Source organism: Staurois parvus, unplaced genomic scaffold (genome assembly GCF_062004578.1).
Source record: "Staurois parvus isolate SC_StPar_1 unplaced genomic scaffold, SC_StPar_1.0 ptg001192l, whole genome shotgun sequence".
Taxonomy (NCBI): Eukaryota; Metazoa; Chordata; class Amphibia; order Anura; family Ranidae; genus Staurois; species Staurois parvus.
Genome location: NW_028318988.1, coordinates 4,847,516 through 4,865,544, shown reverse-complemented (window position 1 = coordinate 4,865,544; position 18,029 = coordinate 4,847,516). Strand labels below are relative to the sequence as shown.

At 47.4% G+C, this 18,029-nt stretch overlaps 1 protein-coding gene across 1 annotated transcript in view; it reads right to left on the bottom strand.

The window, feature by feature from the left end:
- The window catches only part of CHRDL2 (chordin like 2), a 157,480-nt gene that overhangs the window by 55,092 nt on the left and 84,359 nt on the right, over positions 1-18,029 (bottom strand). The window contains exon 3 of the mRNA XM_089659844.1: positions 3,608-3,701. Coding sequence (XP_089515970.1) covers positions 3,608-3,701 — 94 coding nt within the window. The remainder of the gene's footprint in view (positions 1-3,607; positions 3,702-18,029) is intronic.

Below are 18,029 nucleotides of genomic sequence, written 5' to 3'. Positions count from 1 at the left end.
CAGTCACTTTTGCAGTTGTTTTCTTATTCCGGGTCACATTCCTGCGCAATGTCCTTTTCTCTCTTTCGATCAGTTGACCATGTGGACCGCGCTTATGATCATCAGACGACGTTTTCTCGGAAATCGTATACAACGTCATTTCCTTTGATTCTGTATCTTGCGACACGGCAAATTAGTTGGCAACTTCGGTCTTAGCGGCACCAACAATCTGCCTTCTTTGAAGCTCAGTAAGCACTGACATGACTGCGTATTACTAGCAGCGCACGCAGTGAATGATGAAAGTGAGGATTCCCACCTGTTAGCTAGGTGTCTCATCACACAGCGGGAGCAAAACAATGTCACAGCACTTCCTCTTTCAATGTGAAATATGTCATCAATTTCATCAAGTGTTTCCATATTTTTGTCTAACCCCTAACCCCTTAATTCTCTGCACTGTTGCTCTTCCCCAGAAACGTCCATTCTCACTACTGCCCCCTAGTAGTGTACTGGCTATGTTAACAGCTCTCCTGCACCCTGTCCTTCATTCAGATATTATTATTATTATTATACAGGATTTATATCGCGCCAACAGTTTGCGCAGCGCTTTACAATATAAGGGAGACAGTACAATTACAATACATTTCAGTACAGAAAGAAAAGGAGGGCCCGGCTCGTGGAGCTTACAATCTAAAGGAAGGAGGAGGTGATACAAAAGGTGATAGCTGCGGGGGATGATTTGGTGGAGGTGATTCAAGTACAGTTCTTAGGTGGAGTGGGGTAGGCTTCCCTGAAGAAGTGAGTTTTCAAATATCGCCTAAAGGCAGACAGGGTGGGGGCTGACCGGACATGCTGTGGTAGGGAGTTTCAGAGGATGGGAGAGGCTCTGGAGAAGTGCTGGAGGCGAGCGTGGGAGGAGGTGATGAGGGAGCTAGAGAGGAGGATATCATGGGAGGAGCGGCTGTTATGACCAATTAGACTTTGTCCCAATTGACAATGCCAGGGGTCAAAGAGAAAGATCGCTGTGAAGGGGGGGGCATCAAAAATTTGCTAATGGGGCCCCATAAATTGTAATTAAACCTTTGCCCAAGACTGAAGTGTCTTCACTATTCTCTCCATAGGCATAGGCCTCCGGTATATGGCCCTTTCTGCCACCATAAAGATGATTCTGAAAATACTTGTTACATTCCTGCTAATTAAATGATTGGGTTTCCTCCCAGCCTCCGGTTTTCCATGGTTTTTAAGGATCTGTATATGAGGTGTGACAATTTAATTACCGTAATGCCCGCGGTGGAGCACTATGGTGGTAAGTCACGCAGCCATTCGCACTTGAGCGTGTTCTGACATGTTCTAACCTGCACTCTCCGGGGTCGCAGACCAGTTGGCTCAGTCTTCACAGAGTAGTAGAAGAAATAACACGAGTGTGCGCAACATCATGTACTATCGATCAATGGAAGATCGTATCATGGTCCCATAAATTGGGCTTCACATGGTTTCCAACCACTGGACATGTTTACGTGTGGCAAACACCATCCCAAGCTCACCACCAGGACTGTCTTGTGCCAACGGTAAAGCATGGTGGTGGCTCAATCATGGTTGTTGCTGGAAAATGAGTGACAGGCACCTGGAGATCACACAAACATCATATTTTGCGTGAAATTTGGCAAAAGTGCGATTGAAACGTTAGCTCTGTTACAACAGGCTTAAGATGAAAATTCCATGAAGAAGTCAAATGTTTTAAAATATCAGAAGTGGTTTAATGAGGGACGGAAAGACATCCACGATGGCGAGGTGGGCAGCCAAAAACACAGAGGATGGACGCAAACGTGGAAAATGAAAAGGTTGTGGGAATCTGCTTGAAGGAAAAGAATGAAAGTCTGGCCTGACAAGTGGATTCTCCACCAAGACAATGCTCCTGCATATGATGCGTTAAGTGTTCGAGTTCCTGGCCAAGAAATCTATTCCAAAACTTAATCAACCACCTTACTCCACTGACTTAGCACCCTGCGACTTTTGCCTGTTTCCAAAATGAGAAAATGTCTTAAAAAGGACACAGATTTGATGACACTCCAGACATCCAGCACATCACGACAAAGATACTGCGTTCCGAAAGAAACAAATTCCAGGAATGTTTCCAGCAGTGGCTCAGTCATCTAAAAAAAAGTGCATCGCTTCACAAGGGGACTACTTGGAAGGTGACAACAGCCGCTAGTGTATAGGTAAGCAAACATTTTTTATAGTCCATTCCAGGAATTAAATTGTCACACCTCGCATATGGGTTGGTTGTGTACAGAGTGGATCAGCACTAATACATACACAAAAGTATTGGGCCGCCTGCCTTTCCACGCACATGACCTTTAATGGCCTCCCAGTCTTAGTCCGTAGGGTTCAATATTGAGTTGGCCCCGCCCTTTGCAGCTATAACAGCTTCAACTCTTCTGGGAAGGCCGTCCACAAGGTTTAGGAAGGTGTCTATGGGAAGGTTGGACCATTCTTCCAGAAGCACATTTGTGAGGTCAGGCACTGATGTCGGACGAGAAGGCCTGGCTCGCAGTCTCCGCTCTAATTCATCCCAAAGGTGTTCTATGGGGTTGAGGTCAGGACTCTGTGCAGGCCAGTCAAGTTCCTCCACCCCAAACTGGCTCCTCCATGCCTTTATGGACCTTGCTTTGTGCACTGGTGCGCAGTCATGTTGGAACAGGAAGGGGCCATCCCCAAACTCTTCCCACAAAGTTGGGAGCATGAAATTGGCCAAAATGTCTTGGTATGCTGACGCCTTAAGAGTTCCCTTCATTGGAACTAGGGGGCCAAGGCCAACCCCTGAAAAACAACCCCACACCATAATCCCCCTCCACCAAACTTTACATTTGGCACCATGCAGTAAGGCAAGTACCATTCTCCTGGCAACCGCCAAACCCAGACATGTCCATCGGATTGCCAGACAGAGAAGCGTGATTGGTCACTCCAGAGAACACATCTCCACTGCTTTAGAGTCCAGTGGCGACGTTGTTTACACCATTCCATCCGACACTTTCATTGCACTTGGTGATGTAAGGCTTGGATGCAGCTGCTTGGCCATGGAAACACATTCCATGAAGCTCTCTACACACTGTTGTTGTGCTAATCTGAAGGGCACACCAAGTTTGGAGGTCTTTAGCGATTGACTCTGCAGACAGTTGGCGACTTCTGTGCGCTTCAGCATGCGCTGACCCCGCTCTGTCATGTGACGTGGCCTACCACTTGGTGGCTGAGTTGCTGTTGTTCCCAGTTGCTTCCACTTTGTTATAATCCCACTAACAGTTGAGCGTGGAATATTTATTAGCCAGGAAATGTCATGGATGGACTTATTGCCCAGGTGACAACCTATCACGGGACCACGCTTGGAGTCACTGAGCTCCTGAGAGCGACCCATTCTTTCACAAATGTTTGTAGAAGCAGTCTGCATGCCTAGGGGTGTGATTGTATACACCTGTGTCCATGGAGGGGATTGGAACACCTGAATCACATGATTTGGAGGGCGGGCCCAATACATTTGGTATTATAGTGTATATACTACCCATATGGCAATCGCTGTGAACACAGCAAATTTATGGCAGGAGACGTCTACTCCACACACTCTCAGGCCACTTACCTACACATCTGGGGCAGCACTGCTGCGGGTCAGTGACAGTGTGGATGCATTGCAGGACCGGACACTTTATCTTGTAGCAGGTGACACTCCCGCTCTACAAAACACAATGTTTAAGATTAGTTATTATTATTATTATTATACAGGATTTATATAGCGCCAACAGTTTGCTCAGCACTTTACATTATGGAGGGATACAGCAAGAGGGAATTGAGGGCCCTGATCCTTGGAGCTTACAATCTAGGAGGGAGGGGTGAATGGTACAGTAGGTAATAACTGTGTGGGATGGACTGGTTGGAAGAGTAGAGGATTCCAGTATTAGCAGAGGGCGCCTAAAAGTAAGTAGAGTAGGCGATAGTCTGATAGATTGGGGTAGGGAGTTCCAGAGGATGGGCGACACCCTGGAATGTAGTTGGAATGTATTGTCTTGTTTTTCCTACTGACTAGGATGGAGACCTCTTGCTGCCATTCATGAGAGAGCCTCTGGTTATTCTGGATGACAAATGTCCAACTACTGACCATTCTACAAACAGGCTAAGAATGAGGTCAGCATAGGCAGCTCCTGTATTTACTAAGAAGTCTTAGCTGTGCCCCTTATCTCCAGCAAGCTGACTAAGCACTTCCCTGATCTAGCTTCCAGTGCCTGAAACATGTTAGACTGGCAAGAAAGTCCTACAGATTAAGCTCTTGAGTCATCATTGCAGCTTTCACTTCTGGGTATGGGGAGCATGTGGTTTACTTGCCTTCATCTCATGAGCTGCTGATTGGCCATGGAGGCACCCAATGCTGTCACATGCGGGTGGCGAGAAGGTCTACTGCATTATGTATTCTCAGTCATGATACGTGGTCAGTGGTGGACTGATAACACATGCGGCCCCCAGGCAATAGGGGATCATGGGGCCACTGTGTCCTCGTCCACACTCAAAAAAGCCTATGAAAAGGTACCAGGGGCATCTCATAGGGCCCCCTACTGACCCTGGGCCATCGGGCAGTGCCCAAATGGTCAGTCCGCCCCTGCACGTGGTTTTCTCTCTTCACTCAAGCACATGAACGGAGCGGTGGAGGAGCAAAGATAATTTGAACCTAAGCAGCTTGTTGGGTTGGCTTTAAATTGGTAGTAAACCCCAAATCAAACATTTCTTTAATTGCAGCTTACCATTTCTTAGAGGCGGCGGTGTCATGTGTCACATGACTGTCACATGCCTTTAAGTGTTCTCTATATTTTGTCTCTGCTCCTCCCTTTCCTCTGGTTTAATTCATGCTGTATAGAAAGCTCCACCCTTTTCCCAGTAATGCATTGCATTGCCTCATGTCATGAAGCAGATCACATTATGATCTTTTGACCTATCTGATGTTCATTGTAAGATTCTCTCAACTTATGGAATAAACTTCACAAGATCTACAAGGTGTCATCTGATCGAGTCACTGCCTGTGTTATTCAACTAAGATTGGAGTTTTCGCTATCCCTACCACAACTGTAAGTTACAGAGATCACACTTTCAATGCTTAGATTGGAGAGACAGAACACGCGGCTGCATTCGTTTTCTTTTTTTAAATATTCTTTCCTTTATTTTCACCTGGACATCCGGGCAGTAATTCAGGCCATAGACGGGTTGATAACCGTCCGTTTTTAAAAAAAAAAACAAAACAAAAAATCGGTCGTTCAATAGGCCGACGTTACAACCAACGGTAAAAAAAAAATTGTCCGATTTTGTCCCGTCTACGGCTGGCATTTAATTACCTCTGTCCCTGCAGAGAGCTCCGCTATTATATTTGACATGAAAAAGTATTGTGGTTGCAACAATGTATCCATTTGTATCCATTTTGGATACAGATGGTTTTATTCGGATACAAATGGATACATTGTTGCAACCGCAAGACTTTTCATATAAAAAATATTATAGCGGACTGGAATGCTTCTTCTTTTTCTTCCTCTTCTTCTTCCTCTTCCTCTTCTTCCTCTACTTCTTCCTCTTCCTCTTCTTCTTCCTTTTCTTCTTCTTCCTCTTCCTCCTCCTCTTCTTTTTTTTGTCTTTTCTTCTTTTTCTTCTTGCAGGTCACAGCTCATGCACAGATTTTTTATCGGTAAAAAGATCGGCCGATTTGCCCATGATTGCTGGGAAAATCGGCCGATCGGCAAAATTGGCCGATTTTTTTCCAGCTTCACCGATAAAAAAAAATGTGCCAAAACCCCCAAAAACGGCCAACCAATTAACCCATTAACGGTGTGAAAATCGGTCAATTTTTTTTTTTTGGCCGAATTTCAACCCATCTATGGCCTGCATAAGTCTGTTTTTTTTTCATTTTTCAAAAGAACAAGCAGTCCTGCAGATGTATCAGTTACAGGGATGAGACAAACCATTTACCACTGGCAGGGGGTGCTTACAATGCAGGGGCTGACTGACCATTTGGAAGCTCGGGCACTGCCCGAGGGCCCGGGGTCAGTAGGGGGCCCCATGAAATGCCACTGGTACCTTTTTCATAGGCCTTTTTGAGTTTGGGCAAGGACACAGGGGCCCCATGATCCCCTATTGCCCGGGGGCCCCATGAGTTGTCAGTCCGCCTCTGTTACAATGATCAGCTTTTATTTATTTCTCTAAAACCTTTTATGCAAAACTGTTGCTGTAACTGATTATAAAGCATAAGCTGGAGTTTGGCTTCAATTTGTTTATGTAATTCTGCTTGTGTATCTAACACCCCCCCCCCTTCCCTCCAGACTGATGCTGCTGTCTAAATGTACCCCCTGTGCTCCTTCATCCAGAGTGGGGGGACTGTAATACAGGAGGTGGGTGACTGACCAAAACAGGTGAAAACAGAAGGGAAAAAAAGACTAAAAAAAAAAAGAAAACGAACGCAGCCGCCACATCTAATGATTGGTAAGGTGCATAATTGGTTTTGGGGTCAATGCTGCTTTAAAATCGGTCTGAGTCCGGATTCACTTTAAATATGGACGAGTTGCTGTCCGAATACAATTTCAATCGCATTTTCACATTTGTTTCTAGAGGCAGCTTCACTTTTTTTTTTCTTTTGCTCATAAGCTCTTATTTATAGCAGTGTGTAAAATATAACTAGGAGTGCGATCTGTGCCAACACAAACCTGGCACCCGCTATACACCAGTCCCAGCAGAAGTGCCCTGCAAATACGGCTAAGAGTTAGAAAAGGTGTCATTAAAATGTTATTGATGGACAGCAACTAGCTCCAGGGTCCCTGAGCATGACAGGCATGGCGTGATGACGTCACAGCCCTATGTTATGACTGCTGTGTTTGCACAGGGCGCCATCCCTGGGTAGCACACGGTTAGATTTTAGCTGCTTCAACCAGTACAGCTCTCCCCTTGTACACCCTTCGTCCCCTTGTATGAACCTGAGCAATTTTTACATTTCTGGGCCTGTTTATTCTGGAATAGCATTGTCATTATTACAGTGGAATTAAAATGCTCCCACCCTCCTAAAACTTACCCACTCTGAACCGGTCATGTGATCCCCTGCGCCTGTGTCAGGGTCCTGTCTACGGCAGAGGTTCTGGAAGATCAGGCATTTCTGCCAGTACTCTGCATGGCCGCAGAAGCACACATCAGCCTCAGTTTGGTGCCTTGATAAGGAGGCTTATCACTTCCTCTGGTTGCTGGATGATCTTCAGCGCCCCGTTCCGGTTTCCTGTGATTCTGACCTGTGATTTCCTGTTACCGACTCGGCTTGCTCCTGGACCCTTCTACTCTTCTTTACCCCTGATCTGACCTCGGCTTGGCTTACAGATACTCTCTCTCTCTCGCTCCTCTGTGTATGACCTCGGCTATTCCATCTGACTACGTCTGCTCTGATTCCCACCTGGTACCTGACCTTGGCTTGAACCGACTACCCAGTAAACATCTAAATCCCGGAAGGGCTTACATACCACGCACAGGCACCTCCTGTCTGCAGACCTATCTCCGTGCACCAGCCGTGCTTCTGAGTGGACCACCAACCAGCACTCCTACAGGCGACCTGTGCAACCTTGGGCCTGACTCCCGCTGTCCCACTCTCAGGGGAGTCTGGAACTTAGCCGCAAGGGAAGCCCTCTCTCCACTGGCCTCCATCACCAGGTACGTGATAGCCTGCAGGGGAGAGGAGGGAGCACTGACAACTGATGGGCAATAGGAGCCTATGGGTGACGTCACCACGCCAGTCATACCAGCCAACGTCAGGGCTTCCTCTTCTCCCCTGCAGTGGCCGCTGGCTGACACAGAGGATCACGTAACCGGACCTGAGTGGCGTGGAAACAGGTATATATAGTACATCTTCTTACACAGGTCAGTCGGCATACGTGTTAGGAGGAGGGAGAATTTTTAGGACTAGTTCAGGGGTGGACTGACAACTCATGGGGCCCCTGGGCAATAGGGGATCATGGGGACCCTGTGTCCTCGCCCACACTCAAACCACACCCAAAAAAGCCTATGAAAAGGTACCAGGGGCATCTCATGGGGCCCCCTGCTGACCCCGGGCCCCTCGGGCAGTGCCCGTGTTCCCGAATGGTCACTCCACCCCTGGACTAGTTACAACAAACCACTTTAGGACTGCCCGCCAGCATTGCACTGTGGACGAGCAGCTCCTACAGGCACAGTGACATACCGGTCGCTACCTTCTTCCGAGTTCAGTTCAGTGAAACTAAAGTTTTCTCATTCGCTCCTTCCCTTGGCAGCTACATAAAAGTTTACGTAAGGAGCTGGGCCAGCACACACAGTAATTAGACACTCCCAGAAGAGGAGAGGGCTATGACATCCAAGGAGGGTCGGGGGCTGTGCTAAGGAAATGACTCCTCCTCCTCAGGACGATACCCCTGAGGAAGTCATGCGTGCGGCGATGAAACGCGTTGGGGCGGGCCTCCGATGAGGTCACAACGCTCTACTGGGTAGCGAGTGCAGCCACCAAATGAGCAGTGGATGCGGCATTGCACTGGACCACTGATTTCTCTCTCTCGTTATCGCATGCTGGTATATTTGGCACGATTGAGCACCTAAGACACGTGAGTGCAAATTTTATATGTTTTAGGATTGAAATAAAAGTCTTACACGGATAAAGCACTCCGATTCGTTTATTTGGATGAGGTGGAGTGCTGTATTGGAAGCGGAGAAAGCTTTTCCCTGAGTCCACATAGGAGACGCACAGCGTCCACTAAGGCTCCGTTCACACCAATGCGGTTTTTTGTGCTTTTTGCAGAAACGCCCTACAGTCCATTTAACATGGTTTCCTATGGGACACGTTCACATCGATGCTTTTTTTGATCCGCTGCGTTTTTGGAAAGCGTCAGGGACTTTTTGAAAAGCAAAAAACTGCGTTTTTGCTACAATAGAGTTCAATGGAGAATCTGCTGAAATGCATGGTAGTGATTTTTTGCCACATTTTCCATTTTTTTGTCTGCCCAGCAAAAAAAAAAAAATTCCACTTAAAAAAAAAAAAACACGGTACAAAAGCGTCAAAAAACACGTCCAAGAGGCGTGTAGAAAAAACACAACACAAACTGCGAAAAGCACTACAAAACGGACAAGAAGCAAACTGCATAGGTGTGAACGGAGCCTAAGGGCCGGTTCACACCACAGAAACGCAGTCTAGATGCGTCTCTGCAAGCACGTTTTTTGATGCGTTCCGGTGCGTTTTTGATGCGTTCCAGTTCATTTTTTCCCCTCTCTTTTCCTTCAATTTAAATAGGGACATGTCCGTTCCGGTGCGTTTTACCATATTCCAGTACAGTTCTGTGCAGGAAAAATGCAGCCCGTTTTACTTTTTTTGTGCAACCGGAACGCACTGGAACTGCAAGCACTGATGAACTATGACACTGACAACCATATCACCTACTTTCTGTGCGTTTTGGATGCAGAAAAAAAGCAAACTGCATAGGCTTGAACGGAGCCTAAGGGCCAGTTCACACCACAGAAACGCAGTCCAGATGCGTTTCTGCATGCACGTTTTTTGATGCGTTCCAGTGCATTTTTGATGTGTTCCAGTTAATTTTTTCCCCTCTCTTTTCCTTCAATTTAAATAGGGACATGTGCGTTCCAGTGCGTTTTTGGTGCGTTCCAGTGCGTTTTACCGTGTTCAAGCACAGTTCTGTGCAGGAAAATTGCAGCCTGTTCTACTTTTTTCTGCAAATGGAACGCACTGGAACTGCAAGCACTAATGATCTATGACACTGACAACCATATCACCTACTTTCTGTGCGTTTTGGATGCAGAAAAAAAGCAACTAAAACGCATGTACTGTGAACTGGCCCTAAGAGCCGGTTCACACCATAGAAACACAGTCCAGATGCGTTTCTGCATGTGCGTTTTTTATGCGCTCTGGTGCGTTTCCCCCCCCCTCTCTTTTTCTTCAAGTTAAATAGGGACATGTGCGTTCTGGTGCGTTTTTTTGATGCGTTTTACCACGTTCCAGTACAGTTCTGTGCAGGAAAAATGCAGCTTGTTCTACTTTTTTTCTGCAAGCGGAACTGCAAGCTCTGATGTGAACTATGACACTGACAACCCTATCACCTACTTTCTGTGCGTTTTGGATGCAGAAAAAAAGCAAACTGCATAGGCTTGAACGGAGCCTAAGGGCCAGTTCACACCACAGAAACGCAGTCCAGATGCGTTTCTGCATGCACGTTTTTTGATGCGTTCCAGTGCATTTTTGATTCGTTCCAGTTAATTTTTTCCCCTCTCTTTTCCTTCAATTTAAATAGGGACATGTGCGTTCCAGTGCGTTTTTGGTGCGTTCCAGTGCGTTTTACCGTGTTCAAGCACAGTTCTGTGCAGGAAAATTGCAGCCTGTTCTACTTTTTTCTGCAAATGGAACGCACTGGAACTGCAAGCACTAATGATCTATGACACTGACAACCATATCACCTACTTTCTGTGCGTTTTGGATGCAGAAAAAAAGCAACTAAAACGCATGTACTGTGAACTGGCCCTAAGAGCCGGTTCACACCATAGAAACACAGTCCAGATGCGTTTCTGCATGTGCGTTTTTTATGCGCCCTGGTGCGTTTCCCCCCCCCTCTCTTTTTCTTCAAGTTAAATAGGGACATGTGCGTTCTGGTGCGTTTTTTTGATGCGTTTTACCACGTTCCAGTACAGTTCTGTGCAGGAAAAATGCAGCTTGTTCTACTTTTTTTCTGCAAGCGGAACTGCAAGCTCTGATGTGAACTATGACACTGACAACCCTATCACCTACTTTCTGTGCGTTTTTGATGCTCTCCGGTTAATTTCCCCCCCCCCTCTCATTTTCTTCAATTTAAATAGGGACATGTGCGTTCAGGTGCGTTTTTTATGCATTTCACCTCGTTCCAGTACAGTTCTGTGCAGAAAAAATGCCGCCTGTTCTACTTTTTTTTTCTGCACTGGAACTGTGAGCACTGATGTGAACTATGCCACTGACAACCATATCACCTACTTTCTGTGCGTTTTGAATGCAGAAAAAAAAGCAACTGAAACGCATGCAGTGTGAACTGGCCCCAAAAGGGACAAAAAGCGTTTATTGACCAAGTATATTAATGTGAGGTCCAGGGGCGGACTGACAACTCATGGGGCCCCCGAGCAATAGAGGATCATGGGGCCCCTGTTTCCTAGCCCAAACTAAAAAAAGCCTATGAAAAAGGTACCAGGGGCATCTCATGGGGCCCCCTACTGATCCCGGGCAATAGAAGATCATGGGGCCCCTGTGTCCTCGCCCAAACTCAAAAAAGCCTATTAAAAAAAGGTACCAGGGCATCTCATGGGGCCCCCTACTGACCCCGGGCTGTGCACGAGTGCTCGAATGGTCAGTCCGCCCCTGGTGAGGTCCTTTTGTGGAGGTAAGCAGTCATCTGGTGGTGGTGAATTTTGACACGTCATTCCAGGGGCGGACTGACAACTCATGGGACCCCCGGGCAATAGGGGATCATGGGGCCCCTGCAGGGGCAGACTGACAACTCATGGGGCCCCTGGGCAATAGGGGATCATGGGGCCCCTGTGTCCTTGCCCAAACTCAAAAAAGCCTATGAAAAAGGTACTAGGGGCATCTCATGGGGCCCCCTACTGACCCCGGGCCCCTGGGCAGTGCCCGAGTTTCCAACTGGTCAGTCCGCCCCTGGGAGGTCCTATTGTGGAGGTGAGCAGTCACCTGCTGGTAGTGAATTTTGACACGTCATCAGGGGCGGACTGACAACTCATGGGGCCCCCGGGCAATAGAGGATCATGGGGCCCCTGTTTCCTTGCCCAAACTAAAAAAAGCCTATGAAAAAGGTACCAGGGGCATCTCATGGGGCCCCCTACTGATCCCGGGCAATAGAAGATCATGGGGCCCCTGTGTCCTCGCCCAAACTCAAAAAAGCCTATTAAAAAAAGGTACCAGGGCATCTCATGGGGCCCCCTACTGACCCCGGGCTGTGCACGAGTGCTCGAATGGTCAGTCCGCCCCTGGTGAGGTCCTTTTGTGGAGGTAAGCAGTCATCTGGTGGTGGTGAATTTTGACACGTCATTCCAGGGGCGGACTGACAACTCATGGGACCCCCGGGCAATAGGGGATCATGGGGCCCCTGCAGGGGCAGACTGACAACTCATGGGGCCCCTGGGCAATAGGGGATCATGGGGCCCCTGTGTCCTTGCCCAAACTCAAAAAAGCCTATGAAAAAGGTACTAGGGGCATCTCATGGGGCCCCCTACTGACCCCGGGCCCCTGGGCAGTGCCCGAGTTTCCAACTGGTCAGTCCGCCCCTGGGAGGTCCTATTGTGGAGGTGAGCAGTCACCTGCTGGTAGTGAATTTTGACACGTCATCAGGGGCGGACTGACAACTCATGGGGCCCCCGGGCAATAGGGGATCATGGGGCCCCTGTGTCCTTGCCCAAACTCAAAAAAGCCTATGAAAAAGGTACCAGGAGCATCTCATGGGGCCCCCTCCTGACCCTGGGCCCTCGGGCAGTGCCCGAGTTTCCAAATGGTCAGTCCGCCCTGGTCATTCTATTGGAGCACAAGGTGTCACTGTGCAAGGATTGATTTATTTACCCATTGAAGGAAAAAGGACTTATTCACTAATTTTGTTATATTTCTCATTTCTTTTTTTAATTATTGAGTGGACATTTTTGAACCCCTTGCCCTCCAGAAGATTCCCCCCCCCCATTCCTGACCAGGCCATTTTTTGCGATACGTCCCTGTGTTACTATAACTGACAATTGCGCGGTCATGCAACACTGCACCCAAATTAAATTTACGTCCTTTCTTTCCCCATCAATAGAACTTTTTCTCGGTGGAATTTGATCACGGAATTTGTGCGGTTTTTAATTTTTTGTGCTATAAAGGAAAAAAAAAAGCGTCCATTTCAAAAAAACAAAATTTTTTACTTTTTGCTATGAAACATGTCCAGTAAAAAAATGAAAAAAATCAAATTTCGTCATAAATTTAGGCCAAAATGTATTCTGCTCCATGTTTTTGCTAAAAAAAAGAATCCCAATACGTGTAATTTAATTGGTTTACATGAAAGTTATGGCGTTTACAAATGGCGGTGTGTATACTGGAATATTCTTTTTTATACTAGTAATGGCGGCGATCAGCGACTTATAGCGGGACTGCGGCGGGCGTTCTGACACTGGGTGGGGAACTGACTAACTGCCACTGACATTCCCAGTGACACCAATACAGTGATCAGTGCTAATAAAAAGCACCCACACTGTACTAATGAGCAGGAAGGGGTTAACACTGGGTCAATCAAAGGGTTAACTGTGTGCGTTTTACTAGGAAGACATGCTGGGCAGAGAGAAACAAAGCAGCATGTCCTTGCTGGCAATAGAGAGACCTGTGTTGTTTACATACAGACCTCTCCCCTGTCAGCTTTATTATTATTTCAGGTACTTCTATATATTTCTGTCAATTTGCGCAGCACTTTACATATATATTGTACATTCACATCAGTCCCTAACCCTCAAGGGGTGTACAATCTAAGGTCCCTAACTCACATTCATACATACACATACTAGGGCCAATTTAGAAAGGAGCCAATTCACCTACCAGCATGTCTTTGGAGTGGGCGAGGAAACCGGAGTACCTGGAAGAAACCCACACAGGCACAGGGAGAACATGCAAACTCCAGGCAGGTGGTGCCATGGTTGGGATTCGAACTAACAACCCTACTACCTAGAAGTCCTAACCATTTAGCCACTGTGCTTTACCCGCCAATTGCCGAGTGCCACCTGGGAATCTCCATATGAGATCTGGTGATTGACATCCCTAGCCACCAATAGCGGCGCTGGTAGGGCAGCACGGGTGCCCCCCTACCCGAAAATGCAAATCGCGTGTATATACATGATTTTGCGCAGCCTTACCGCGGTACTGCAGCAGTACTTCTGCTATAGAACACACACACACATATATATATATATATATATATATATATATAAAACATATATATAGATGTGATTTTGCGCAGCCCTGTCACCCTGTAGCAGTACTTCTGCTATAGGGCATATGTACGTGATTTTGCGCAGCCCTGCCGCACTGTAGGAGTACTTCTGCTAGAGAGAATATATATACGTGATTTTGCGCAGCCTTGCCGCTCTGTAGGAGTACTTCTGCTATAGGGCATATATACGTGATTTTGTGCAACCCTGCAGCAGTACTTCTGCTATAGAACATATATGTACGTGATTTTGCGCAGCCCTGCCACACTGTAGGAGTACTTCTGCTATAGGGAATATATACACGTGATTTTGCGCAGCCCTGCCGCACTGTAGGAGTACTTCTGCTATAGGGAATATATACACGTGATTTTGCGCAGCCTTGCCACCCTGCAGCAGTTTTTCTGCTATAGGGCATATACACGTGATTTTGCGCAGCCCTACAACAGTATTTCTGCTATAGAACACACACATAGATAGAACATATACAGACGTGATTTTGTGCAGCTCTGCCGCCCTGTAGCAGTACTTCTGCTATAGGGCATATGTACGTGATTTTGCGCAGCCCTGCCGCACTGTAGGAGTACGTCTGCTAGAGAGAATATATATACGTGATTTTGCGCAGCCTTGCCGCTCTGTAGGAGTACTTCTGCTATAGGGCATATATACGTGATTTTGTGCAACCCTGCAGCAGTACTTCTGCTATAGAACATATATGTACGTGATTTTGCGCAGCCCTGCCACACTGTAGGAGTACTTCTGCTATAGGGAATATATACACGTGATTTTGCGCAGCCCTGCCGCACTGTAGGAGTACTTCTGCTATAGGGAATATATACACGTGATTTTGCGCAGCCTTGCCACCCTGCAGCAGTTTTTCTGCTATAGGGCATATACACGTGATTTTGCGCAGCCCTACAACAGTATTTCTGCTATAGAACACACACATAGATAGAACATATACAGACGTGATTTTGTGCAGCTCTGCCGCCCTGTAGCAGTACTTCTGCTATAGGGCATATGTACGTGATTTTGCGCAGCCCTGCCGCACTGTAGGAGTACGTCTGCTAGAGAGAATATATATACGTGATTTTGCACAGCCTTGCCGCCCTGCAGCAGTTTTTCTGCTATAGGGCATATATATACGTGATTTTGCGCAGCCTTGCCGCCCTGTAGGAGTACTTCTGCTATAGGGCATATATACGTGATTTTGTGCAACCCTGCAGCAGTACTTCTGCTATAGAACATATATGTGCGTGATTTTGCGCAGCCCTGCCGCACTGTAGGAGTACTTCTGCTATAGGGAATATATACACGTGATTTTGCGCAGCCCTGCCGCACTGTAGGAGTACTTCTGCTATAGGGAATATATACACGTGATTTTGCGCAGCCTTGCCACCCTGCAGCAGTTTTTCTGCTATAGGGAATATATACACGTGATTTTGCGCAGCCTTGCTGCCCTGCAGCAGTTTTTCTGCTATAGGGCATATATATACGTCATTTTGCACAGCCTTGCCGCCCTGCAGCAGTTTTTCTGCTATAGGGCGTATATATACGTGATTTTGCGCAGCCTTGCCGCCCTGCATCAGTACTTCTGCTATAGGGCATATACACGTGATTTTGCGCAGCCCTACAACAGTATTTCTGCTATAGAACACACACATAGATAGAACATATACAGACGTGATTTTGTGCAGCTCTGCCGCCCTGTAGCAGTACTTCTGCTATTGGGCATATATACGTCATTTTGCGCAGCCCTGCCACCCTGTAGCATCGCTTATGCTATAGAGCATATATACGTCATTTTGCGCAGCCTTGCCGCCCTGTAGCAGCACTTCTGCTATAGGGCATATAGATGTGATTTTGCACAGCCCTGCCGCCCTGTAGCAGTACTTCTGCTACAGAACATATATAAATGTGATTTTGCGCAGCCCTGCTGCCCTGTAGCAGTACTTCTGCTATAGGGCATATATATGTGATTTTGCACAGTCCTGCCGCCCTGTAGCAGTACTTCTGCTATAGGGCATATATACGTGATTTTGTGCAGCCCTGCCGCCCTCTAGTAGTACTTCTACTATACGGCAGCGGGAGAGCGGTTAAATACTGCTTTTGATTTAACTTTATTGTTATCACATAGGGGGCTGACAAGGAGCATGTGTGGAAGTGAATCACTTCGACTAGAAAGTTGACAGTTGACACATGGGGTAGCACTTAGGTCAATGGCAGTAAAAGGGTTAAATAATTGATTATTTTTGTGTGTATGCTTTTACCTGCTCTTTTTAGGTCGGTGACAGGGTCTCTTTAAGGACAAGGTTGCTTTGCTGTCATACAACACTGGACAAGTGTCAGGATTTTTAGTGAGTGATGAATCTGTCGGAGGACGAGGAGCTGGTGAGCAGGTGATGTCAGTCCCGTCTGGCAGCGAGGTGCTGCTCCCCGAAGGGTGGGGGGGGGGAAAGGCGCCATGCCAGTGTCACCCGAGCGCAGTGATGTGGCTTAGCACCTGTGAGAAATAGGGACATCTTTATCAATGAGCTGGCCGGGGTCCAGCCCCGGCAGGAACAAGCGCCAGCTCTGCAGCCCATGAAAGGCTCCTTGTTCCAGCGGCTGAGACACGGCTGGAGCTCGGGAACAGTGGTCAGGGAAAAGGATTAGTAACAAAAATGTTATGGCTTGTAAAAGGAGCGTAAACCGCGTCATGAAACCCTCCACTGCCGCCGGATAATGGAGCAGTGTGTTCCTGAAACTCGGCCCTCTTTATTAGGGACTTAACGCCATCACTGCTGGACGAGGCTCAAGGAATCCTCCCGGAGAAAACCTGCGCTGCTTCCATGCCAAAGACCTATTCCCCGCAGACTCGGGCGTTTAACAAGCAGGCTTACGCGGCGGCGGCGAGGAGCAGGTAAACAGATGGCTACAACACAGCCGCAGAGAAACATGAAGTAAAATGATGGCAATCTGAAAGGAAGGGATCGACCAAAAATTTCTTGGTGCAGTGAAATAGTTCTGGAGGAAATGTATCTCTAACCCTAAACTGAACCTGGAGAACAAAACAACAGATTTACCCAACGCCAATGCAGAATAGTCACCAGCTCTTCATTCCTTCACTAAAAAACACATAGTACTTCCGAGTATAAAGGAGCATGTGACCCACTTCCCTTCCTCCCATAATGCAGCACTGGTACCAATCGCCAAATCCGGCACTGTCACTAAGGGGTTCAAAGCAGCAGTATACTCTAAAAAACAGGTGGTAAACTGGCGGCACTCCAGCTGTTGCCAAACTAAAAGTCCCATGAGGCATTGCAAGATTGACAGTTACAAGCATGACTCCCAAAAGTAGAGGTATGATGGGACTTGTAGTTTCACAACAGCTGGAGGGCCGCCAGTTTGACACCCCTGCTCTAAAGCATGGGTCTTCAAACATTCTAAACAAACCCAGTTTATTGTCCATCAGACTTTAAGGGGCCGGACTGTGACCAATAGGAGTAGAATATGCCCTGTCGTCAATGAAAGTATACAGTGCCATATGATTGGTATTAGTGCTGGTGGTGGGGGGAGGGGGGGGGGTTATTGCCTTTTTGTTGGTATCATGGGAATTAACAGTGCCCCATCATTGGTAGTAGTGGGAGGAATAGTGCCCCATCATTGGTATCAGTGGGGGGAATAGTGCCCCATCATTAGTATTAGTGGGGGGAATAGTGTCCCTTCATTGGTATTAGTGGGGGGAATAGTGTCCCTTCATTGGTATTAGTGGGGGGAATAGTGCCCCATCACTGGTATCAGTGGGAGGAATAGTGCCCCATCATTGGTATTAGTGGGGGGAATAGTGTCCCTTCATTGGTATTAGTGGGGGGAATAGTGTCCCTTCATTGGTATTAGTGGGGGGAATAGTGCCCCATCATTGGTATTAGTGGGGGGAATAGTGCCCCATCATTGGTATTAGTGGGGGGAATAGTGCCCCATCGTTGGTATCAGTGGGAGGAATAGAGCCCCATCGTTGGGATCAGTGGGAGGAATAGCGCCCCATCATTGGTATTAGTGGG